This window comes from Lissotriton helveticus, chromosome 3_1, assembly GCF_964261635.1.
Source record: "Lissotriton helveticus chromosome 3_1, aLisHel1.1, whole genome shotgun sequence".
NCBI classification, from domain to species: Eukaryota; Metazoa; Chordata; class Amphibia; order Caudata; family Salamandridae; genus Lissotriton; species Lissotriton helveticus.
The window spans coordinates 330,086,997-330,114,651 of NC_136061.1; the positions used below are offsets into that span (position 1 = coordinate 330,086,997).

At 49.5% G+C, this 27,655-nt stretch overlaps 1 protein-coding gene across 1 annotated transcript in view; it reads right to left on the reverse strand.

Annotated features, from left to right (window-relative positions):
- Window positions 1-27,655, reverse strand: part of TRPV1 (transient receptor potential cation channel subfamily V member 1) — a 544,023-nt gene that overhangs the window by 403,360 nt on the left and 113,008 nt on the right. Inside the window, exon 4 of the mRNA XM_078679941.1 lies at window positions 13,285-13,437. Within this exon, the coding sequence (XP_078536067.1) occupies window positions 13,285-13,437 (153 nt within the window). The remainder of the gene's footprint in view (window positions 1-13,284; window positions 13,438-27,655) is intronic.

Below are 27,655 nucleotides of genomic sequence, written 5' to 3' on the forward strand. Positions count from 1 at the left end.
GCAATAGGTCTCGCATTTACGCGAGTTTAAGCTATTGGCATTGTAAATGACAATGCCAATAACTTAAACTTGTGTAAATTCGAGACATATTGCATTGCAGATGCTTGCTTAAGTTTAAAACTGAGAGTAGCGCCGCTACAAGAACACCGCGCTCAGTTTTCGGTGTCCTTAAAGCAGGCGCCACGCTCAGTGCTAAAGTAAAAAAAAAAAAAAAAAGAAAGAAACCAAGCGCAGTGTCCTTAAAGCGATGCAGCGCTCAGTTTCAAAGCAAAAAAAGAAAAAAAGAAACCGAGCATGGTGTCCCTGAAGCGGGCACCACACTCATTATCAAAGTTAAAAATAAACAAATAAATAAACAACGCGCGGTGTCCCAGAAGTGGACACCGTGCTCAACATAAAAGTTAAATATAAATAAATAAACTGAGTGCGATGTCTCTAAAGCGGGCGCCGCGCACTGTATACAAATACAATAAAATAGCATCCGCCATTGTCCCCATAGGTTCCCATAAACAAAATAGTGCTGACCCCCTAGATAAATCCAACCGTGTAAGTAAAAGATCCAGTCGTCATGGGCAGTAACAAATGGCGACAAGGCGGTAACAAGGAGGCACTAACAAGCCTCATAATGAATCGGAAGCCAGCATTTACCAAGGACAATGACACCAGCCAACGAAAAGTATGTGCGGAGAGTGGGCGAGGCTTTTACAGCATACTCGACTACTGCATGCCTCGCAGGGGCGAGCAGCGCATGCGTCCTGCAGCTAGGCTTGACCTAAAAATTACCACCATGGAAATGAACAAAATGAGCAAAATAAAGCCCACAATGCTAAAGCCCAAGAGCTATTATACACAAATCACATGTTCTATTAATAGATTCTGCAAATTCAGCATCATATATCCATGGTTATGGTTACATTGGCAAAGCAGAAAAAGCAAAAGAACATTTTAAATCTTTAACAGTAATCCATTTCTTAAGGAAACGAAATTTTCCACCTTCTCTCTCAGCAACTTCACTCTGGAGGTGATTAGCACAAAAGTAAACATTTCTCAACCAATGGCTCACAGAATGAACATGCCTTCAGCGGAACTTCCTGGGAAAATCATTGAATATGATACTCTGAGTACATGATGGAAGCTGCATTTCCAATGCACATTTCCCAACATAATAGTTAATTTTTGAATCCTTGACATCATTCACGATGGCTTGCAGGACACAGATTGGGAGGAGGAATGAGCAGGAGCGAAATTAACAGAACACCCCAAACTTCATTTATATAAAACTAATGGCGTCTCATATGAAATGTGACATAACTACTTCATAGCATTAATTACATTTCAATGTTACTCAGTAAACGTGTTTCAAGTGCAACGTCATTAATTCATCAATTACTACTCCATGCACCAGTAAAACCTTCAAATTTCAGAAATAATTTTCACTTAACATTACACATTTGAACATTTTTTTAAAAATCTAATAGAGCATATACCCTTCACAGCTTTACAACTGTTTGGTACACAGCTGAAAACGCTAGGACACAAAGCAGATGGCATATATGTGGCCTCCATTATCAGGGACGTTTTACACATGGAGTGTTTTCCTGGAAGGGGATGAGGCAAGGGAGCCCCTTTCAGACAAGTCTTGGTCGGAACCTGTTGGGAGTTTCCACTCCCACAATGGCCCTTCACAAGCATAACTATGCTATGGATCCTTATCAGCTTCTGGCTGGGTGAAGACTGGGCATCTCCAAAGAGTTGAAGAGGGCCTCAGTATTGGGCCAATGGGTGCAGGACAATGTACAGCACAGACCCCAACTGTCTTTCTCTTTATGTTTCAGATCTGCATTTTGACAATACAAACCAGAAAACTGTAAGCGAGAGCTCGATTTAAAAATAAAGCAAAGCAATATCAAAGAAAACAAACAATCCTACCAACCTCCACCCAAGCCCCCCCTCTGAGTACTTACTCTCAGGTCCACTTCAAGAACAAAATATTAAACATCACCCACATATCCACCTGGGCTCTCTACTGATTTCTGCGTCTGGCTCCGCCAAGCGCAGCCAGCTCAAGTATTGGGAACAGGTCAGCTCCCGGAACTCCGTAGAGAGAAGAGCGATGTAGGACACCAAATCTCTCCATAGAAGTCGCCCAGTGTGAGGGTCAATCTCTCCATCTCCAATGTGTGCTGTCAGTGCATTAGCCTATGGAGAAATCCAATATGAGATGGAAGCTCCTCCGTTTATCATTGTGAGAGAATGTTTTCAAGGGCTGCTCCCAGCACTAAACAGATGTGGTGACCCCTGTGAGATTTGAGCGGGAAAGTAAGGACATTGAGGAGACCCAAGATAACATATGCAGGGTGTCTGGGTAGCTGCATGGTGTCCATGTCTGATAATACTGTGTATCAATATTGTATAAGCTTGGGTCAGTCTCACAAAAGATGAAGCAGAGTTTCAGGGACCCGCAGCCCCTCCAACAATCTGTGCTACGTGTAGCCTTACCCCTATTCAGTCGTACTGGGGTAAGGTAGCAGTAGGTAGCTATTTCAGTAGCTGTCTCGATGCTAGCAGTGTTGTGTGCTGAATGCCTTGCACTGTAAAAGATCTCGTCCCATTCTTTATGCTCCCACCTCTTCTGCCCTGAGGTTTCACCAATGGTGTGGCTCCTTGATGGATAGCAAAGAGTTCAGTAATGAGGTGGCTGCCAGAGTTCTTGGTGACAACCCATTTTTCAAAGAAAGGGTGTAAGCAAGCGCTGTGCCCCAGTTTGAATGATTGCATGAGTTAGCCAATGGCGAATCTAAAGATAGCACATCCTGTCCGTCACTGGCAGCGCAAAAGTCCTTTCAAAGCTGCTCGAAAGAGATGAGGCCCACTTCATCAAATCGGTCCCCGACATATCGGAAGTCTGCAGTTTGCCAGGCCATGATGGTAATGTGATTCAACTGTTGCCTAAAGTCCTTATTACCTAGGATTGGGGACAGCCGGGAAGGGAACAATGTTAGAGCTTTGTGCGTAGCCAGCCAATCCCACACCTCAAGAGTGACCCTGGTAACGGGGAAAGAGTAAAGGTCCCATGCCTTCTGTGCACATCACAAAAATGGGATCTACCACATGTTCACCCACCGCCGCTCTGTCCATAAAGAGCCAATGCTTCTCGGATTCATCTCTGCTCCATTCCACTGAATAGTGGAGTTGTGCCACCTGAAAGTAACGTAGGATATTGGAAATCACTAGACCCCCCTTCCGAATGGATCAGTAGCTATGTTCCAAGCTCATGCGGCATCTTCCTTCTGTCCTGACAAAATGTCTCATCTCCCCTGCAAAGACTGAAGCATTCCAAAAGAGGGATTCAATTGGTCGGGCCTGAAACAAGGATAGGAACCTAGGGAGAGCAGTCATCTTTAATGCTGCCACCTGGCAAAGACAAAAAAGTCAATAATGCCTCAATTGGGCCAAATCTCTCTCTGCCTGTCGAAGCAAGGTCTGGTAATTAATGGCAGCCGTCTGGGCCAATTGGACCCAGAGTTAGGGGATTGAGGTAGACGACCATTGTATCAGGTATTGGCTAGCCAGTATCGTCTCCGTAGTCTGTGTCACTGAGAGGTTTAGGGCCTGCGATTTCTGGAGGTAAATATGAAAACCGCAGCCTTCCCAAACTCGCCAAGCTCCTCCAAAAAGGTCGGCAGTGTTCTTATTGGATCATCAAGCACAACAATCACATAATCAGCATAAAGGCTGATGCTGTGCTCCTTCTCACCGAAGTACACCCTGGTAATATTTGGATGGTCGAGCATCCTCTTGGCCATAGGCTCCATGTATAAAGCAAAATGCAGGGGTGACAGCCTGCCAAGTTTCCCTATGAATAGGAAAGTGGGCTGATGCCTGACCTTTAAACCACACTCCCCAAAGTTATTAAGGACCCACCTGCAAAATATCATCCCAAAGTGTCCGAGCATTGCATCCCAGCAGGGCTAGTGCACCCGGTCAAATGCCTTCCGTGCATTAATGGCCGGTAGCATTATTTTCCACAAGGAGCATTTAGCTTTATCGATCAAGTGAACAATCTGTTTAGTACTCTCATTACACTTGTTTAGTATTGTTGTTGCACTGACGATGGGGGACAAACCCAGCAGGGTCAGGGTCCACCAGGCCTGGCATAAATGGACCCAGCCATGCCACAAGGATGCTGGTAAACAATTTAATATCCACATTAAGAAGGGATATTGGGCAGTGTGAGCCACATTGCTTCTTGTCTTTCCCAGGCATGGGAATAACTATGATGGAGGCCTCCAGCATTGAAGGCAGCACAGTCCCTGGGCAAGCCAAAGAATTAAAAAGCCTGGTTAGAATTGGGGAGAAAGCGGTGCACAATGTTTTATGAAAGAGGCCGGGGAAGCCATCCGCCCGGGGGTTTTGAGGGGTTTCTGTTAAGCGATGGCCAAGATTACTTCCTCCACCCAGATGGGCAGATCCAGAGCAACCGCTTGATCATAAGTCAGGCGAAGGGTACGTACCTTTTAAAGAAAAGTGCAAGGGTAAGATCCTGTGCCAAGTAGAGCACCTCATAATAGTCCTGGAAGGTTGCCGCAACAGTGCCATTCCATGTAATGTCAGTACCAGCCAGAGCTAGGATGGCATCCACCCTTGTAGCCTGTCGTTGAGCCCAACTGCCAACATTTATCCCCCCTAACCTAGAAGAAGGGCCGCAGTCTAAGCAGTGCGTATTCAACCCTGTCTAAGTCTGGGCTAATTGTGTGTGTGTGACACCTCTAGCTGCTGCCAGACTCTGGGGGCCCCTGTACCCTTATGTATATGTTCCAACTCTTGGATTTCCCTTTGTAAGCCCTCCTTCTATTTGTCGAGGAGTTATTGTCGACTGCCGAAATAACAATCAGTTCCCCCCGGATAACAAACTTAAGGATCTCCCAGAGAGTGGCAATGGGGGTCTTGGTGAAGTCATTGAAGGCCAGAAAATCAGAGATTGCCTGAGTAACCTGACACACCATGTCAGGTCTCTGCAGTAAACTCTCTCTTAGTCTCCACGGGCTGGGAGCTCTCTATGCCAGAGGCACCTCAAGGGTAAGAGAACCCACTGCGTGGTCCGAGAGGGATCTTGGATCAATCTTAGTCGTCTCCACCTAAGCCGGAACCTCGCTTGTCCCCTGAAAATAGTCGAGCCATATCTCTTATGATCAGTGAGTAAAAGGTGTAATCCCATGTTTGGGATGTTTGTCCTCCCAGATGTCCTGGACCCCATCTGTTAGATCTGGGGGTCTCTAGTTGACAATGGTATTCACCTTTGTCCAAATAGGGACCCTTACTTCTAAGTTAGGATAAGGGGATTACACTCCTTAATAAACCCTGCTCACCCCCTTGGTAGCTTGGCACGAGCAGACAGGCTTATCTCAGAGGCAGTGTGTTAAGCATTTGTGAATATACACAGTAATACAGTGAAAACACTACAGATGGACACAACTCAGGTTTTATAAAGTATTCTTTATATAGACTTAACACAAGACCACAAACGACAAAAATCCACAATACTACACTTAAGATTACTTAAAAGATGATTAAAGTTGCTTAGTTCAAGTTGATGATAAATCCGACAAAGTTCTCAACAAAGTACCTGGATGCGTAATGAAAAGTAAACAAAAGACTTGCGTCGGTTCCGTGATCCGGGGGAGATGATGCGTCGTGCCTCGATGCTTGCGCAGAGTAGGGGATGCGTCGTGATCCTTACCGGTGTGGAGGTGATGCGTAGATTCTCGGCCTGCGGGCCCGTTGCGGTGCGCAAGATGGCGCCTTGATGCGATGCGATCCTCCGGTTGCGATGCGAGAACATGGCGCCCTTGATGCGGCAATGCGATGACGATGCGTAGACGCCCTGGCAGCCTTGCAACGACTCTGTACTTTGGAGCCGCGACAGGCCCTGCTACACGCTTCTCCGGGGATGCGACAGCAGGCAGCTTCGATGAACACACGCTTCCAGGGAGATGCAGAGAAGGCTCGATTCTCCGGTGATGCGATGATTTCAGCTGCGGCGGCGACACACTTCTTCTCGATGCGTCGCACTTCCAGCTCCCAGCGACACGCAAATGTCTGGAGTTAGAAATCCCAGCAAGGAAATTCAGTGGGGAGCTGGAGATTAAGTCTTTTGTCCCTGAGACTTCAGCAGGAGGCAAGCACAGTTTAAGCCCTTGGAGAATATTCTGAAGATGATGAAAGTCCTTAAAAAGTTCCTTCTCCTTTCCTTGGCAATGAAGCAACCACTGCAGGCCAACCCAGCAAACAGCACACTGGCAGAGGGGCTGTAAAACTCCTGCAGCTTCCTTGGTTCTTCTCCTTGGCAAAAGCGTTCTTGTTCCAGAAGTGATCTAATTTCTTGGGATCAGGGTCCCAATATTTATACCATAAAATCCTGTGTTCTCTCATGGCAGAGAGGCCTCTGCCTAGTCCAAATATGAACTTAGTCCCATTAGAACGTAAGGCACTGGCCAAGGCCAGAAACGTCCCGAAGGAATTTCGGGTATAGGGCATCATTAGAGTACCTCCAATAACTCCTGCATAGGCCCCCCACTCTCCCCGCCCAGGAGCCACCCCCATTTCCCCAGCTGGCAGTATAGAAGATCATTTGGCCCGGTGCATCTCAGGTCATCTCCAGCCAGTGAAGCTCACCAGCCAGGGTGTCTAACAGTGCCAGCTGCTTCATGGCTATGGTTGCCTGGTTCGGTGCAGTCCTTTAGGGGAAGCTGAGCTCCTGTGCCATTCAAGATGTTTCTGGGCCTGTCGATGATAAGGGATGGTCTGCTGCCCGCCTCCTCAATGTCTGCAATATACAGCAGTCGGCATAACCCATACAGGGATCTCAGCTGCTGTAGTTTCTTATCCCATCAGAAGATTAAGTGGAACAGCTGTCCCCAAGAACAGGCGATGCCTTTGTCGCGTAGAATGTTGGCCTCCTGACGGAAGCCTCTACGTTCCTGTAGGATGAGGGCCGAGAGATCTTGAAAAAGTGCCAACTTGTAGCCATGGAATTGCACAGTAAGGATGTCTCTGGTGAGTATTGTTTCTTTAAATTGGAAATCGTGGACACATACCACAATCTCAGCAGGACACTCATTCTCCTGTCTCAGTGGGTCTACTCTTTGAACTCTATCTAGTTGTATCTCTGTATTGGCCAGTGCGTTCAGGATCTGAAGGAATAAGAATGTCACATATGCCCCAAAGCCTGTACCTTCCGCTTGATTGTTGTTCTTTGAATGCGGTTGGTATTCTGTCACGACTGGTTCTCCAAACCCTCTGTGTGGGAAACATTCTTTACCACGCAACTTTTACCACGCAGTGCTTTAACAACGCAGGTTTTACATCGAAAACCATTACAACACATTGCACTGGGGGGCGCTCTAGGATAGGGAATAGTTTTAATTTACTATCCAACACCGTCCCTACTATCCACGGGGACTAGAGTTGGAATAGTAAATTAAACTATTCACTATCCAGCACCCCCAAAAACAATGCGTTGTAAAGGCTTGCGTTGTAAAACTTGCGTTGTTACAGCATGCGTGGTGAAAGCATGCGTTGTAACAACGTACATCCCTCTGTGTGTACCTTGGAGGTCAGTCTGTTGATCACAGAGGTGCATCACTTCCTGCTGAAGCTGCTCAGATTTCTCATTGTGGTTGGATTTATGATCCTTTAAGTCCTGAGAAAGGTCCTTCCTAATTGTCCTAAGGTCCTCTTGGAGAGAAGCAAACAGGGCCTCCAGGAAGGATCTCAATACCTGTCCCCCAACATCATCTCTGTTCACCATCTGTAACAGCTGTGAGGGTAGAGGTTTCTCCCTGGATGGGCTCCCAGATGGTCTGGTCAGAATCTGCTGGAGGGATCTCTGCATCTTCGCAAGAGGTGCCCCCATGGTCACCAAGGGATGGCCACCGCGGCCGCTCTGGTCCCCGTAACTGTGGGTAATCGTGGGCCTTCCCCCTGCGGATGAACAATCCTAAGAGATTAAGTGGCCCCGAATACTGAAAATGTCCTCCTCAGCGGGGCAACAGGAAAAAAGTCAGTGACAGAAAGGCAACAGGCTCTATGCTGACCTGCGGCAGCCCTCTGATTGCCCACCTCCTGCAGCCCTCAGGTGTGGCAGAGCAGCAGCCAGAGCCCACCATCAATCGTGGATCCCCTGTGTAACGCTGTGGCAGTGTTTAGAGGCCATCCAACCCCAGACAGGGCCAAACTCTAGCTAATAGGTACTGCTGAGCTCGTGTTAGGACTCTGCCAGCAGCCAGCAGCCCAGAAGAGGCGCCCCTCCAGGTCACTGCACACACCACAGGGCTGGAACAGTCACAGAGTGCCCCAGTACCGGCCCCCATGCACCAGAAGGAGCTACTAGTGCAGTGAGGAAGTGGAGGTCACCAAATACTATCAGCAGCATTACAAGTAGGTGGCAGGAGACTCATCATCTGGCACCGAAGTCCACCACAGTCCTGGAGCACAAGACAGGGCCGTAGACCTCTGCCAAGGTGCCTCACTCTGTCTGTGATGGTGTCTCACAACAGTGTTTTGTACAGCGCCTGCGACGAGGAGCTACATCACAATGTACCCCCTTCCCCAGGGCAAGCTCCCCCATCTCGTGGCCACCAGGGAGTGCCTGCTTCGAGGAGGAGGAGAAGATCTTCAGTTGAGGGCTGCAGACTATGGACCTGTGGGGGAAGCAGAGGGCCCATCGCAGTCAGGCAGACTTAAAACGGCCGGGGAGGCCTTCCTTGGGATGTACGACATTACAACGCATGCTTTTACATCGCATGCTTTTACAACGCGGTTTTTACAACGCATACCATTACAACGCATAGTGCTTTTGGGCGCTGGATAGTGAATAGTTTAATTTACTATTCCAACTCCAGTCCCCGTGGACACTAGGGAAGGTTATTGGATAGTAAATTAACCTATTCCCTATCCTAGAGCGCTCCCCAGCGCAATGCGTTGTAATGGTTTGCGTTGTAAAAGTTGCGATGTAAAGGCACTGCGTGGTAAAAGTTGCGTTGTAAGTGATGTTTCCCCTTCCTTGTCATCACCGCATGCTCCACACTGGGATTTCACCTCAGATATCGATCAGCTGGTGTCCGGACAGCTCCGCAACCTCTGCATTCTGCCTGGAGCAGCCGCTAATGCTCTGGCCGCGCCCACACTGTCAGAGTCCTGGCAAAGGGGGAGTAGCAGTAGTCCCCCGCAGAGCTAACAAACTATGCTAGGCTGTTTAGACGTGCCACAGACTACTCCCCGAAGCATTAATGGAAGATTTTATTGGCCCTGCTGCTGGCCTCCAGGCCCCAGATTTTTTGTCAGTGATCCTCACACACAGTACAGAGGTGTCGGGGAAGGCCTCAGGCGAGCCATGGCTGGTGCACCTCTAACCACGCCACGACTGCCGCCATCTTGTGCCTCTCATCAGGGACCAGCAATATGCTTCCCAAGCCCACTAAGGGGTCCAAGCTACCCCCGCTAGTGTCTCTCGGTGCACAGTGGACCCTTCGTAGTAGTAGTGCACCTCAGGTCCCACTGCTGGCTTCCAGCCCTTGGCTTCTCTGGCCATGACCATCACACCCAGGACAGAAGTACCAGGGCAAGCCTCAGGCAATATATGGCTGGTGCACTTCTCATCACACCGCAGACACCGCCATCTTGTGCCTCTCCCCAGTGGCTGCAATGTGCTGCTCGCACCCACCAAAGGGTCTAAGCTACCACTGCCTGCATCTCTCAGTGTGTGGTGGGCTCTTCATAGTGCACAGCAGGACCCGGGCGATGTTTAGAGGAGGGTGGGTGGCAGGCCCAGTATAGCAGCGGGCGACTGAGAGATCTTGGACACGCTCCCCATCTTTCTCTTTTAAAGATATTGATTGTGCTTGTTTTCATCTGACTCCTCTTCTTTGGAAATTTAGGGAGGGATTCCGCACTTGTTAAAGAAAATCTAGTCCCTGGTTTTGAGAAGGGGAAAATATTCTATTCTACATGACATACAATGTCACTTCAGATGATTCTTGCATATGAAAAGATTCATCACAAAATCATATATGGGTTTTGGTGCAAACATTATCAGTTTCAGATCCTCCTATTTGAACTGACTTAATTTCCAAACGTCTTCACCAAGATTTTCGCACTAATGGTATGGGATTCGTTCAAGTGGAATACAAGTTTTTCCATACTTGATTGACTGCTTAATCTGCTCTTCTGTTTTTTTATGGTTGACCAACATATGAATAAAGTTGCAGACTGCAGGAAAAACATGGTGATAACGGACAAGAAATTACACTTGGTGCCAAACCATGATCTGCAATTTATAGGGGCAAATTTCAAGACAGATCTAAGGAACTTTTTTTATGCCAGCATTCATGAAGAAGTTGATCTCTTTTAAGTCCTTTCTTCTCACCGGGCGAGCTCTCACAGCACAAGTGGTTGAGATTTCAGTGGGTCATGGCCTCAACGTTAATGATCAACCAAACTCAAATTTTGTGATCCTCCCCCGGGCCAGGTTGCACCCATACCAGTCAGGGAACCACCTCCTGGGATGTTGAGTTTCTGTACCAGCAGTTTGTCCCTATCCCTAGGGGGATTTCTCTTCAATGATAGTTGGATCAGAAGAAGCTTACCCCTGGAAGTTCTTCCACCTATAGTCTGGACAACGGATGCAAGTGCCGTTGGCTTGGGTCCATCCTTGTGGGGGGACTCTGTTCAGGGGGATTGATCCTAGGTGCAGAGGGCATTCCCTTCCAACTCCGAGGAGTGTCCTAGTGCTAACAGGCAGAGCCCTGGTATGCATCCTCTAACAGAGATCTTACTGCCCACCAACAAGAAACCAGGGGATTTGTTTTTTGGGAAACTGAGCTCAGAAGAGATCAGGCACCATTCATGAGGGAGCTAATTCTGCACCTTAGCCACAAGAAAGGAAAAGGCTGTGCCACCCCTTTGACCATGACTAAAGTGCAGGATTAGCATAAGTGAGGCAAAGGCAGAATGCAACGCTCTAAAAGCATATACTGGGCGAATCTCGCAGCCAAGTAACCAGGGCTAGAAAGACCCACTGCCCTGGGCACCAAAACTAAGGCTTTAAACAAAATCCATGTCTTAACGGGCAGCCATTGCACAGCTTTTAGTGCAGCTGTGGTCGAAGAATGTCTCAGCAAGTGTAGAAGTGACCTGGCTGCTGCACTTTGGCAGGGTAGGTTTAGGAAGTTTAGTTTTGAAGATGGCAGTGATTAACTTCCCGTTCTCGCTTGGGATCCTCATCTGGTGCTTCAGACACTGCAGACGGCTTCATTAGAGCCTCTGAGTATACTGGGCCTTGAGGTTTTGTCATACAAGGTCTTATTCTGAGTTGCATTCTCTTCATATAGAAGGATCATAGGGCAGGTGTCATGAACACAGTAATTTGAGTGTGTGGTTGTTGAGACCAATCACTCTACCTCCCCCTAGAGGTCGACTCAACCGGTTGCACTGGGTCCATGATGTTAATTAAGAACCAGACTAAGGGGAAAAGGGGCTAAAGAGGGGGGAGGGGAGAGATACACACTTCTACAGGCACTGGTGTTCGGAAAACCCAGAATAGATTTTGGGGGCATGACTTATCAAGGCCAAACTATAAACATCATGGGTCTCCACCTAAGGGTGATAGAGCATGAGTTATCAAAGGGTTGAATCAATAGGATAGAATTAGACTTGAGGTAACAAAGATTGGGACTTACTGGGTGAAAATAGAGGGGAGGTTGTAACTAGCTCCCCGGAGTACTGGAAACTCAGCTGAAGATGATTTTTTAATGATGTACCAGTAAAAAGGAGGCCTGGACAATTAGACGAACTAACAAGAGGATAACAAATCAGGTAACCACAAACAGCAGGTAAGGAATTGATGAGGGGAGAAAATAACATAGGTGAATTAAAGGAACAAGGAAAGAGTCAACTGTAGCAAACAGCGAAGAGTCACAACATTGCTAAAGAAAAGAACTCTATACAGGTAGGGTTTAAATACCTGCTTAGCCACTGCTCACTCAGAAGTGTATCTGATTGTGCTGGTACTATAGAGGTTGGGGCCGTGCATTTGAGTCTGGGAAATGTCATTTTATGGGTATGCTCGCATATTTTCGATGTCCGGTGTACCATCTCTTCCAGGTTACCTGGCTTCTGAGTCCTTATGTATCTTGAGACCTGATAGTTAAGAGCACTTTTAAGTTCAGAGCCATTTTATCTGAGGTTTTTAGTAGACCCGGAGGTCCTGTAAACAAGTCTGGATTTCGTATTGAAGGTTCTATCTAATTTTTATTGCTGTAAAGATTTAGTTTTCACAAGTTTATTTGTTCATCCCATTATCGCCTGAGGATGAAGTGGTGCACATTCTGCATGTCCAGTTGGACTTTGAGATTTGGCCAGCTCAGAAAGTGGATTTTCAAAACTTTTACTTAGGCCAAGAGCTGCAACCATTGCAAGCAACACTCAGTAGATGGCTGAAGCAAGCCATTATAGTCGCCTACAAGAAGCAGGGAAACGCTCTTTCAGCACTAGTGCAAAGATGGTCAGATAGGGAAGTTTAAACCTCTTGGGTGGCATTGAAGGCAGCTTTAATGGCTTATATTAGTAATGCATCATATGGTCTACCCTCCATATGTTCATTAGATATTGCAGGCTACAATCAGGAGGGAGTATGTCTTCTGCATTTGGTTCTACTGTGTTGGATTCAGTTTTGAAGTACATATGGAGTGAATAATACTTCAGTGTGAAAGGCAATCCATTGATGGCTGAGTTGATGCGGATACGTGGGTTGCATATCAGCTATGTATGTAAGGACTCACACGGAAGATCAACAAGGAGGTAGTGAAGAACTCTTCATTACTTTGAGTCCTGGTCTTCCTTGTCAGAGTCCAGTTTTGCCATCCTACCCATCCCATTGAAGTTAAGCTTTCAACTTCAAATGTTGATAGGTAGCATGGAAACAGGAAATAGGGAGGTATGGCGCCCACTTCTGAGAGATGATGGGAGTTGTGGCAGGAAATCAAATTGGGGGAATGGAACTTTGATCTCGCTTGAGTAAACCTCAGTTAGCAGGGAGTGAATGCTCTTTATGTGGGGAAGACCAGGATTCAGATTTATGAAGATTATCAATAAGTCAGTAGACCATCTTAGCACACCTTTGTCAGAACACACTCTCACCCACTTGTCCAAACTGTTCACCACAATCACAAGTCTGTTTCAATGCTGCTTCTTGTGGGAGGAACACATGCAATTTGCTTCTGTTACCTCTATAGTATTCGTCCGTGTAGGCGGAATTAATAAATGCCTTAAGTGAGTCAGTTTTCTCTGCAATTTCCAGAAGAAGAGGGATGGTGTCATTCTTTCCATGGCTGAGGTTCAGCATGGCTTTTAGCAGGCAGGTTTTGCCTGTGTCAGGTTCTGAAAAGGAAAGGAAATATTAGAAGAGTTCTACATTTAATCTTTAATAATGAAGAAAAGGCATTGTTTGTGTTCAATGCAGAGCTCTTGTCGAATTTCTGACCATGATTTCTAGTGTAACTAAAGCCTTACTTAGCTGACATTGCCTGACCTGTCTTCCTCTATATGACACGTGACTGCCTTTGCTTCTGTGAAAAAAAACCTCTACAACCTCACTGGCCCAAGCCTACTTAAGGCCTGACATCATATTATTCACACTTCTGCTACCACTACAATGGTAGCCTCAATCCCTCATCCATAGAAGCACCATCACAATTGAAACCTTTAGAGGTGCCCTCAAATATTATTCCTTAAGACCAAAGACCACTGTCCGTCAATCCGCTCTGCTACAAACTAGTCTCAACAAGGATTGGCAAAACCAGGAGTACTGTTTACATTTTCAGCATAAAGCAAACCTGCTGGCTTTGTCCATGCTTGTTAGAAATGCATCCCATTAATCAAATTAGCTAAGGGTGCATATGCTGTTATGGTATTGCATTTCAATTGCAATGCACAGCTAGCACAATAAACAAACAGAAACCCACATTATGAATAAGGCTAAAGTCGTTTTGAAGGCTTTTTGCTGTTGGATATATGTAGTCACTCATTAAAACGTGCTTGTGACTTCACTGTTTTACCAGATACTCACTGATATAAGCTCCCTCATAGTCTTCGCTCATATTAAATCACATAAGCTAACCCATGAACTTTAGTAACTACAACACAGTCATGCACTCACTTACTTATAACACAAAGCACCCACTCACTGAAACTCATTCAATATTCTAACTCATGCACTCATTCAAATCAATCCACATGCATTCATCCACTTTACACCCTGTCACACCAACTCACACATGACTCACCCAAACGCTTCAATACATTCATGCATTTACTTTCCATCTCACCTCAGCATCTACTCACACCAACTCACCATTGACATTCACATACTCACTGCCATACAGCAATCTTGCACTCATTCACTATTTCATCATACACACTCATCCTAACTCCAGCAGGCCAATTAATCGTATACTTACTGCAATGCAGTCATGCATTCAGTCACATCAAGTACCCACTGACATGAGCTAACCCAAGACCCTAACTCATGACCTTCACCTCAGTGCAACACAGTCATGCACTCACTCTCTCACCCAGGACCAACTCATAGCAGTTCACATAAGACACTCATACACTCATTCACATGAACACATAGGCACTCACCTTACATCCAATCACATTATTTCACTCAGGACACCTGCTTGAGTACTCACATCCCAACACTTGAGCATTCACACTGACAATTTCACCAAGCATCCTTTCACCTCAACTTACACTAGACATTCACTAATTCACTTATTGAGATCAATGCACTCTTGCATTTTCTCACTAAGTCAACATGCACACTCACACTAAGTCAAGGATGACCCGATTCATATACTCACTGACAGCAATTCACTAATGTGCTCACTCATTGTCTCACCAAGAGCCAACTCATAGCAGCTCTACCAAGACCCTCACTTATGTAGTTACAATAACACATGCATGTATTTACTTACAGTTGTGTCAGGCGTTTCCTCACACCAACTAATCCTTGACACTCACACATGGAGTTAATGACACCAATGCACTCTTCAGATACTATTTCATCATCTACACACTCAAAAGAACCTTAATGGTCATCACTACTGCACTCACAGCAATTCACTCATACGTTCACTGTCTCACAATACATCCAATCACACTAGCGCACCCACCCGTAACCCTCATTCATGTAATCACACTAGCACGCTCATGCATTCACTCAACTATATTTCAATGCACAAACTCACACGAGATCACCAATGATCCTCAACCCTTTCAACAAAAATATCCACTCACAGTATCACCAAGTACCTACTCACAGCAGTTGACCGGAGATCCAGACTCATGCCCTCACTCTCATGAACACACATGCATTCACTGACTGTATGCCCACTCACATTGGCACACCAATGCTCTTCACTGGTGTACTCATATCTACATACTCAAGTATTCACTTGCTCAATCTCAACAAACACTCACTATTGAAACTCACTCATGCACTCACTGAGGTCAACCATGACCTTTACTGTTTCACTCATGCACAACCACACCACACATTGATTGGTTTACTCACTGTTTCTCCATGCAGTCACTGACATAATGTAAGGCAGGACCCTCATTCATGCAGTCACTCACACCAAAGCAATCAAGCACATGAAAAAAGCAGAACTAATAAAACTTCACTCTAGCTCAAGCATGACCTTGACTCATACACACACTCACTTTCTCGACAAAGCACATACTTACACCAGCTCATACATAACCTTCAGTCACACGCTCATTCACACCAACACGCTCATTTACTCACTCTATTGTTTAACCAAACACCTGCTCACATAAGCAGAGCCTTTGCCCACAGTCATTATTTCACTGACAACTGTGACATGAATGCACTAAGGCAGAGAAATAGCTAAATATTTACACTAACTCAAGCATGACTCTCACGTATACGCACACTGCAACATACTCATGTACTGATTCACTGTCAAACCAAGCAAACACTCAAACCATTACTATTGCATTCATTGATTCATATCAACATACTCATGCATTTACACAACTGTCTCATTCTGCACTCACAAAAGATCACCTGTGGTACTTGCTCACTGAAACACACCCAAGTACTAACTCACTGTCTCACTATTCACCGTGTACCCTCATCCCTTCACTCACATCAGCTCACATCCATTCATTCCATGTAAACACCCTCACACCAGCTCACTCATGGCCCTGACTTACACATTCACATAAACACACTTTTGTATTCACTTAGCGCCTCACCAAGCACCCACTCACTCCAGCTCATCCTTGACACTCACCCCTGCACTCCCTGAAACCAATGCGCTATTGCATTCACTCACTGCGTCAACATGCATGCACTTACCCTAGCTCATGCAAAGCCCTTACTAATGTACTCAGTAACAGCAACATACTCATGCACTCACATGTCCGCATGCATCCACTTATGCCAACTCACCTACGACTCACACATGCATATATTTACATAAACAAGCTCATGCACTCACTGTCTGCCAACATCCACTCAAACCAGCTCACCCAAGACTCTCACACAGGCCCTTATTTACATAAACACAAGTATGCATTATTCACTGTCTCACAAGCATCTACTCACAGCTCACCGACTCTCAAACATGCACTTATTTATATAAACACACTCATGCATTATTCATTTTCTTAGCAAACATTCCCTCATACCAGCTCATAGATGAATCTCACACATGTACTTATCTACATGAACACACTCTCAGCAAGCATCCACTCACACAGCTCACCCAACTCTCACACATGCATGTATTTACATAAGCACCATGAGAGGCTGATTTGGTATATGATGCACACTTATGTAAGTGGGCACCCTGCACCAATCCAGACAACCCTTATGGTGATTTTAGTGGTCTTAGACAACCTTAGAAAGCTCTGTAAGTGGTAGCTGTGGAGTGCAGCCTTCAGGCTTAGGCCAGAAGGAGTATAAAGCAGCTAGTTTTGACCAGAACATAATCTTATTGGTATAGATTAGGAGAAAAAGTACCACACAGTGTATGTATAAAAATATGTATTTATTATAAGACACTCACTAACACGTACAAAACACACAATACTTTTCAATAGAAACAGGTAAGTAGCACAGAATGTACAGTGGTCACTAGGGGGAGAACAAACCATTTACTAAAATAGTGGTATGCGAACCACGACTGGAGTCAAGTCTATACCGAGAAGATGTAGAAGTGCTGGGGACCCAAGGAACATCCCAAGGTGAGTATCTAGGAGCCCCACGGAGGTCATGTGCAGAGTGGGAACACAACCACGTTCTAAGTACAAGTCAACGGGTAGGTCATGGTTGCAAAATTAAAGAAGAAGGACCCTTCCCAGTGGACCCTGTAGGAACCCTGTGGAAGACAAGAGGTTGGAGTGCCACCCCACATCGTGCATACCCTAGGAAACAGGATACCTAGACAAGGGTAGCAGGGTGCATAGGTGTGAAGTGGGTCGGAAATCATTGTCAAACTAAATGGGAGCCTTCAGGAAGATGCCGCTGCTGGAGAGTATCTTCTTGTACGCCTAACCTAACAGTAGATAGCGCGCTGCAGGGCGGACTTGCTATCAAAGCAATAGCGTTTTTAAATAACTCCCGTTTTGTATTTTGTTTAGTTTAATTTAATTGGATTTACCTTGTTTTTAAGCTGTGCGCCGTCCCCTCACTTGCACCATAATTGTTTAAGCACCGCGCTGTGTGAGCCCCTTGAGTCATCTCTCGTTTTGGCCGCCATATTGGGGGGAGATTTGGACGGCTGGCGGCGCCATTTGGGTTAGCAGACCAGCTGTCACAAGGACACGCTGACCTGGATATAAGGCGGGCATTCTAGGCGGGCTCCCCTGTAAGTATCTTCTTGTACGCCTAACCTAACAGTAGATAGCGCGCTGCAGGGCGGACTTGCTATCAAAGCAATAGCGTTTTTAAATAACTCCCGTTTTGTTTTTTGTTTAATTTAATTTAATTGGATTTACCTTGTTTTTAAGCTGTGCGCCGTCCCCTCACTTGCACCATAATTGTTTAAGCACCGCGCTGTGCGGGCCCCTTGAGTCATCTCTCGTTTTGGCCGCCATATTGGGGGGAGATTTGGACGCCTGGCGGCGCCATTTGGGTTAGCAGACCAGCTGTCACAAGGACACGCTGACTTGCATATAAAGCAGCCAATCTACGCGCAGCGTTCGTGCGCAGCGTTTGCGCCGTAGTGACGCCGGAGTCAAGCCAGAGTCCAGCCCGTCTGCGCCCGTCCGCGCTAAGGACGGGCTAAAGGGTGGGAGACTCTGGATGTCGGATGAAATCGATATGTTTCCCGTGGCAGGTCCTCTATATTCCTATTATGATCTCACTTGTTTGAGACCTGTTCGGCTTCCATGTCACTTCTCCTGCTCTCCGGACACTCTCCGAGATGCTTTTTACTGTAATTGTTTTAACATTCATGGTAAGCTATCAACTGCTTGCTCCCCTAGACCTCCTCTTTCTTCGGCTACCTCCCCCACGCTGCCTCCCCGGAAGGAATTGGGCTTCTTGATTAACACTAGATCTTTGGTGAAGAATAACATTGCCTTTCGGGATTTTGTTACAGCAAGAAAGCCCACATGGGTGTTCCTCACAGAAACATGGGCCACTGAGTCTTCGGGACTGGACTTGGTAGAGGCGGTGCCGGACGGGTACTCTTTAGTTAGATTGGATAGAGTGGGGCGTAGAGGAGGGGGCCTTGGTATTCTCTATAAGACCTCTCATACCTGTCATACCACTCAACTTTCCAGACCCTCCGACCTTTTTCAAGCCCTTCACCATCTTATAAAATCTCCGTATGGCGCCCCTTTTGTCTGCATCTTAGTGTACAGACCCCCCGGGCCCAGGACAGATTTCTGTCAGTCTCTTTTTTTTTTTTTCACAACCGTATTTATTAGAAGTTCAAGCAGATCAAGTGTACAGTCCTCCAAGAGCAGGAGAACACGTCAGCAGGCAAAATACAGTAGAATATACTTATAGCTCAAACTTTTGACTAGCCCCTACCCGCCCCATTATCCCCCCCACAACTGCAACATTTCCCACTACCCACCCCTTATCCCGCCCTAACCCGATGCACGTGATCACAATCAGCTGCAGTATACATAAGGAAACACAGCTAAGTGTCTTGGAGCTATCCAGGCCCCGAGGTCTCAATCAGCGGATAGACCATCTTCTGTTTCAGCGGGAGGGTCCAATGTCAGGTCTCTATATTCCGCCCACCGCTTCCAGATCTTGTAATGTTTCCGAGGGCAGCCCCTGGCTTCAAACACTGGCAATTCCAGCCCCATGAGGAAGTCTAAGCCCGCCTTCCAAGCGCTAAGCGGGGGGGCGCGGTCACTCTTCCAGGCCCTCGCTAGATCCCTCTTGGCCACAACAAGGCCCAGCAGAAGGAGATGGCGCTTATAAATGTTACCACCCACTTGATCTAGGACATGAAGAAGACCCAACCTAGGTGTACGAGGTAGATCCCATCCCAGCACCTCCGATAGGCAGTCCCACACCCCACCCCAGAACCGGACCAGGCCCACACACGACCACACAGTATGCACCAATGTGCCTCTCTCGGCCCCACAGCGCAGGCAATCTGGGGAAGCAATAAGGCCCGCCCTCCACAGTCTCTCTCTGGTGTAATAGGCCCGATGCAAGTATTTATATTGTATGAATCGCAACCTCACTGCTATAGCCGTGCCTCGGGGGGATTCCAGCGCCTCCCGCCAGTCATCCTCATCCAACGGACCAACATCCACCTCCCAAGAGGCCTTCAACGACACCAGGGAAGAGGAGCAGTGAGTGACCAGTGTTTGGTAGATTTTTGAGACTTTTTTATCCCCCAGGTCTCCCATGAAAAGCTTAGCCTCCACGGGGCTAAAGTCTGGAAGCTGGTCCAGCTCCACCAGACTCGGCGCCAGAGCATGACGAAGCTGTAGATATTTAAAAAACTGGGTCTTGGGCATGTCAAACTCAGCGCTGAGCGCTTCAAAGGATTTAAGGGTAGTCCCGGTAAGTATATGACCAAGCGACGAGATCCCTATGGAGTCCCAGCCTCCAAACCCTTGCAATGAGGCCAGTGCAGGGAGCCGTCCGTTGTTCCACAGCGGAGTTTCGGCTGTCAGTCTTCCCCACCAGCCCATGCGACGCAGTGCCTGCCTCCAAATCAGGAAGACCACTTGAGTCACATGTGGCAGTGTCTTACGCCGTCCTGCCGAATACAAGAGTGTATGGAGCGTGGCATCTCCCATCAGAAAATGTTCTAGGGCATACGCCGGATCGTCACGGCCACCGTACCACCACTCATTTAAGACCAACAAATGAGAGGCTTGGTAGTATGACAAGATGTCCGACGTCGCGAGACCTCCACAGTACGTGGACAAAAAGCAGGTCCGCAGTGCTACCCTAGAAGCACCCCCAGCCCATAAAAACCGGCCTAGTAAGGAATTTACACGCCGGAACCACTGCGGGTCCACTCTGTACGGATGGTTTTGTAGCTGGTATAGTAGTCTAGGGAGGGCCACCATCTTAAAAATAGCAGATCTGCCATAGATATTAAGAGGCATGCGTGACCACGTTTTGACGTCGGATTGAACCCTGTCCCACACCGGTTGTATGTTACGCTCCCACGCAATAGCGGCAGACTCTGATAGGAAGACTCCTAGATATTTCAGGCCACCAATCGCTACCTGCAGATCCGCTGCCCAAGGAGACACCTCGCGCCGGCCCCCTAGCACCCAGAGAGTCGATTTGCGCGGGTTAAGGTAGAGTCCCGAGACGTCCCCGAAAATGCGCAATATCTCCAAAATACGCGGGCCCGAACGATCAAGGTCCGTCAAAAAGAAAAGAACGTCATCTGCATACAGTGCGATCCTGTCTGTGAGGCTCGCACTCCATACAAAGCCACGAAGCTGCGCGTCTATGCGCACCCAGGCAGCCAGCGGCTCCATGACTAGCGCAAAGAGATACGGGGACAGGGGGCACCCTTGCCGGGTCCCCCTAGCAACCGGGAATTTCTCCGAAATGGCTCCCGAGACACGTACCGAGGCTGTGATGTCGGTGTACAACAGTTTGACGTACGAGACAAAAACTGGACCCAAGTTGAGGCGCGGTAACAGAGCAAAGAGGTAAGTCCAGCTGACAGAATCAAACGCTCTGTCGATGTCTGCCAGTAGGAGCGCCGCCCGCTCCCCAGTCGCCCCCATCGCACCCACCGCTACCTGTGCCCGTCTGATGTTGTGCCTTGTCGCTCTGCCCGGCATAAATCCCGCCTGATCCGGGTGGACCAGATCTGCTACATATGGGAGAAGACGATTCGCCAACGCCTTAGCCAATAATTTGGCTTCAAAATTAATGAGAGAAATCGGGCGATGGATGGATGGATGGATGGATTTTTATATAGCGCAATATCACCGCCAGGTCTCAAAGCGCTTTGCATTGGGAACCCGTCCTGGTTTTTCCCTGTGAGATAGCCCCTTACTGGGTATCCCCAAGGTGAAAGCCAGGCATCCCGCCGCGGGGGGCCGTAGTGGAGATTAAGCAAGCTATTGCCCAGAGTTGCAGAGTGTGAACCTGTGATTCGAGTAGGCACCGAAGCGAGAATTACCGAGTCCGTGGACATTTTGGGCTCAAGACCCTGCCGCGTCGGGAATTGAACCCTTGTCCCGGGTCTGATCTCAGCGTCCGGGTCTGCCTCCTCTAACCAGTGAGCCACACTTCTCCGACTCGTGTCTGTCAGGGGGCCTGCCCGGTTTCTGGAACACCACAATCTCAGCCTGACGCCAGTCTACCGGCAAGCAACCACCCTCCCGAGCTGCTTCCAAAGCCTGCCGATAGTGCGGTCCCAGCTGCAAATGAAATTTCTTGTAAAATTCACTGGGAAAGCCACTTGGTCCAGGCGCCTTACCCGTGTTAAGTTGTCCTAGCGCGTCGCCCAGTTCCTCCGCCAACAGGGGAAGGTCTAGAGCTGTCCTGGCCTCATCCGATATCACCCGGGGGGGGAGGTCAGCTATAAATCTGTCAATTGCCTCCGGTGGGAGACAATCTCGCGAAGCGTATTGTACCCTATAATAGTCGGCAAAACTCGCCGCAAGCGCCGCAGGGTCCGTCATGGCAATCCCCTCCCCGTCCGTGAGGCCCGGCAGAGCGATTGGCTGCAGAGTTTGCTGACACAACCGGTGGAGCATAGTGCATGATTTGTCGCCCCATTGGTACACTCTACTCCGCGTGGCCAGCCAGGCTTGTCGAGCCTCGTCTAGTAGGATCGAAGCATATGATCGCTGTGCCTGGAGGAGTAGCCTGAGCGCCACATCGCCTGTATCTCCACTACACTGCCCCTCCAAAGCTCTCACCTTAGCCGCAGCTGCCACAGTGGCCTCCTGACGCTTCCGACGGGCGGCAGCACACCAGGCGATGTCTACGCCCCGCAGCGTGGGTTTCATGGCCTCCCAAACCGTCACGCTGTCCATGCCTTCTGTCAAATTCTCCCGCCAGTACTGGGCTATTGCTCCGCGCATGTGTGTCGTATAGTCTGTCCGTTGGAGATGCCACGAAGACATCCGCCAACGGAACGGCTGATGTGGTTTACGTAGTGCAATCCGTACTGCGACCGGGGAGTGGTCCGACAGACCTCGAGGTTGAATCACGGCCTGCTTCACCCTATCGAGGAAGGCCCCGGGTACAAACACACAGTCCAACCGGGAGAAGGAGCCATGCACTGCTGACACATACGTGTATTCACGCGTCCTGGCATGCAGATGTCGCCATGCGTCCACCCAACCCAACCCATCAATCATCGCTTTCAGACGTGTAGGGGTAGGCGCCACTGCGGCCACCTGCATTCTCTGCCTGTCCAGACCCACATCCACCACATCATTCCAGTCACCCCCTATCACAGCCAGGCAGTCCGGGATTTCGGCCCCCAATTCAAACAGGCGCTCCGCCAGAGACCATTGCAGGGGAGGGGGAGCATACACACTGCCAAACACTACAGGTTCTACACCAATCATGCCCTTGACAAACACAAACCGACCCTGGGGATCAAGCCAATGGCGTTCGTGAGTATAAGACAGTCGTCGATGAATGAGGACAGCTACCCCTCTCGACCCCCTGGTAAAGCCTGCATGGAACACCTGGGCATAGCCAAAACGTTGTAAACTCAGTACTTTCGTTCCTAACATATGCGTTTCCTGCAACAACATGACATCCGCCGAGTCTCTCTTACCCCAGCGCAGTACTGCTCCTCGTTTAATTTTGTCCAGCATTCCCCTGACATTCCAACTAAGAATTCTCATGGAGCCACTAACAGGCGCCGTCTCCGGGGAATCACCCATAGTCTCGGTGGGAGAGCATCTGGAAACCCTCGGACCTAGCCCAAGCACCTTGCAGTATAGAAATCACAGCAGCAAAAATCACGTGCATCCCTACCCAACTACCCCGCACCCCCCCCTCCCCGTTCACCAACACAACATCCCCAACTACCAAACCCCCGCCTATCCCCCCTCCCCCACCCCTATACCTCATGGAACAGTGAAGTACCTGTCGCGGCATAAAGAGCCTCGGGCCCAAAACAGAGCGCCCAAAGCCCCCCAAGCCAATGGATCCCCCTACACTCCCCAACTAACAGTACCTCCCCTTAGGGCCCCCCTCGAACATGAGAGGAATAGGCCGCCCATGGGTCAGCACCCCGAACCCCATTAATCACATGTGACCCACCGCCTAAGCGCAGCGGGACAGAACTACAACAGACATTACGCCCCTCCTGTGTCCAGCCATGGCCTAGACCACACCATACCATGCGCCGGCCCATCAATCAGTAGTGTTACCCCTATGGCCACCAGCAAAGGCCAGAGACGAATGTCGCTTAGGAGACAAGAGGGGGGCTCCACGGCCCTCAGGTCCCAGTTCCAGACCGAGCAGTGTCCGACTGTGCACCATCCAGCGGGTCACCCCCGGATTGGGAGCGTCGCCGTGACCTAGACTTCCTGTGTCTCCTGCTCCTGTTGGAAGATTCGCCCCTCTCTTGCGACGACCCACGCGATGCTCCGGAGTTCAGGCCCGGCTGGGCATTCGGTCGGATCCTGACTGTCTCATCCGTCCAGCTAAACACCGCCTCCGGGGTGTCGAAAAAGTGGGTCTTGGAATGAAACACAACACGCAGACGAGCTGGGTACAACAGTGAATTTTCAGTCCACGTAACTTGGCTTTCGCATCTTGGAAGGATCGGCGCTGCTGCTACACCAGCTTGGTATAATCCGGGAAAATCATAATCCTGTGACCCTCGAACAACAAGTCCTCCTTTGCTCTCGCTTCTCGAAGAATAACATCCCTGTCATGAAAGTTGAGGATTTTGGCGATGACTGGACGTGGTCGCTCTCCTGCCGGCGGTTTCTGCGCCAGGGCCCTATGGGCGCGCTCCACTACAAAGCAGCGCGACAAGACGTCCGGGGGAAGCCAACTCTCCAACCAGTGTGTCAAGAATACATCCATGGACCCCTTCTCACAATCCTCCGGAAAGCCCACAAAGCGTAGATTATTTCTTCGCGCCCTCCCTTCCGCATCCTCGACACGGAGCGCTAGCCCCTTTTGGATCCTGGCCATGTCCTCCACTTTCTTTTTCAGAGCCACCACATCATCCTCCACCCCTGTAATCAGAGTTTCGGTTTCCGTGATGCGGGCCACAGCATTGCGGAGATCTTGACGCAGCAGCATGACATCGGCGCCAACCGCCCCAATTTTGGCATCAAGCATGTCTCTGGACTGCGTAATGGCGGCCATCAGGGCCGCATTATCAGGGCCTGTGTTCTGGCCACCTCCGGAGGCCCCAGATCCTCCGCCGGGCCCTGTGAATTTATCGATCGGCCCTTGCTTGGTGGACCCAGTGCCGCCCCCACCTCTCGTCATGTTCAGGGGCAAGGGAGAGGGCCTCACTGCCCTTGGGGTGGGCCCCTCGTCTACAGCAATTCAACAGTAGCGTCCACGCGGGGGGGCCACGGAGACTCCGTCGGGACTTGCACACCGTCCCCAGTGGGCACCCCTAGACCACAGACACCGCAGCCCAGCTCCGGGCAGCAAGCCCCAGCGGGAACGTTCAGCAGGATAGTCTCTTCACCAGGTTAGGGCCTCCAGGAACCCCGGTCCGGACCTCACCCAGGATCTGCGAGCCAGGACGCGCCCAGGAATGTCTCAAGAACCTGGGACGTCCAGCCCCGTCGTCCTCCTGGCCACCCCACACCCCACTCGTGTCTCACAGCAGCTGATGATGTAGGGCAGGCACTCAGGTCTTCAAACTGACTAGCCCAGATCACCTCCCGGGTCACAAGTCCCGTCACAGCGCCCTAGCGTAGGTCCACCAGAGGGAAGGAGGAGGGGGGGGCCACTCACTGTTTGTCGTGGGCTATCCGTGGGAGGCTTCCACGCACCATCCGGGCAGTAGGCTCGTCCCTCCAGCCAACACCAGTTCCAGCCCTCCAAGTCCGATGTGGCGTGCAATTCTCCAGCTCTCCAGCTGCACTGAGCCCACCTCCCCGACCAGGAGCCAAGGAAAACACCGTCCGGCTGAGGCCCACCAAACTTGAGGCCCCGGCGTCCCCAGGGCCAGGCAGACTTCAATGTCACTCCAAATCCCCAGCGTTCGAGGCAGGATCCAGCGGGGACTCCCTCTGTCGTGTCACTGGCCCCAAGCAGTCCCGGGAACTGGCCAAGGGAGGTGCGCCCCAGAGCGCACGTTATGGGCAAAATACGAGGCCACCGGGCAGTCGGGCCCGAGCCGCGACTCACCCCCTCAGGGTCCTCCTGGACGTGTTCAGCGGTCGCCGCGCACAGTAGGTGCCACACCGACACTAGGAGCAAGCCTCAGCGACCCCCGGTCCCTCTGACTCGGACCGGTCCGGGGTCGCGAAACTCGAGGCCCCGGTCGCCCGGGGTCCGCACAGGCCGCGGTGCCCCCACTCCGTCCCAGGAACACCCCGGTGCAGCCTCTGACTTCCCAGGTATCCCCAGTGGGTCTCGTGAGCTCCGGCGCCGATGCTTCTGGGCGGGGAATCCCCCCGACCGGCCCGACCACTGGCCGTCGGCCCCGGGTCCTGAAAATTGAGGCCCCGGCTCCACTCGTGGACAGTAGGCCGCACCGCGTTGCCAACAATCGCGGATCACTGGAGCCGCTGATGAAGCGGGGCGGCACACCGGACAGGTCTCGGTGCCACCCGGAACACTCCCAGCACAGGTAGGGCAGTTTGTGGGGCTCGGGGGCCAGGATAATAATCGGATAATGTTCGGGCCGGCGGGAGCTCCTCTAAGCTGCGACCGCCATCTTCGCCCTCCAAGCCACGCCCCCCCCTGTCAGTCTCTTTTTAACATCCTAGAGACCTATTTCGGATCTGCCAATCTGACTGTCCTGGGCGATTTAAATTTTCACCTAGACAATCCTGACTCTAAAGACTCCTTGGCCCTTCTGGATTCACTATCAGCATGTGATCTTGAGCAATTGGTTAAACATCCCACCCATCAGGCGGGTCATATATTGGATGCGGTATTCTCTAATGATGACAGGCTTACAATAGAGGTGCCCATCCCATTGGCCTGGTCCGATCACTTTGCCGTCCCCCTGGAGCTTCAGATTGCCCCGGTGCCTGCAAAGATTGACACCCCTAGTCAAACTAAATCTAGGAGGAACTTTAGAAACATTACGAGCGCCTCGCTGGCTCCGCTGATGCAAAATTACAAAGCGGACCTCTCTGAGGATGTTAATCTTGCCGCTTTGGAACTGTCTAAAGCCATTAGTGCAGCAGTTGACGTGCTGGCTCCCATGTCCTCCTGCTATTCTGCGAGAAAAAAACCCTCTGCACCCTGGTTCTCGGAGCCTCTTAGGCTCATGAGACAGGGGTGCAGGAAGCAAGAAAGGGTTTGGCGGAAGAGCTGGATTATGAAGGAGAGGGACAAACACAAGAATCTCCTCAAGGAGTATAAGAGGGAGATCATCAGAGTGAAGCAAGATTACTTTGCTAACCTGACAATGGCTCTTTCCTCGCTGAGGGATCTTTTCAAAATAGTGGACACTCTCTGCACGGACCCCGTAGTAAGCTCCCAGGAATTCTGCGACAAAATTGCAGGATTCTTTCACTCAAAGATTGCGGACATCTACTCGGATCTTGAATCACAAAGATCCGCTATTTCTTTCTCGCCCACCCCCCTCGTTCTGCCCTCGAAGGAGGTCTTTTCCACCATTCCAAAGACTTTGTCTGAATTTCCGCCCATATCGTATCAGGAGCTTGATCTGCTCTTAAGTAAGATAAAGTCGGGGTCCCCACTTGACCCATGCCCCCTTAAAGTCCTGAAGGATGCACAGATTGTTTACTGCCCTTATTGTTGGATATCATGAATAGGGCTAGGAGAGAGGGCATTTTTCCATCTCAATGGAAGAGTGCGGTGGTCAAGCCCCTCCTAAAGAAGCTTACACTTGATCCCGAGGTGCTTAAGAATTACCGCCCCATCTCTTTGCTTCCAGCTCCGGCAAAGAATTGAATTGAATTGAATTGAAGAGGT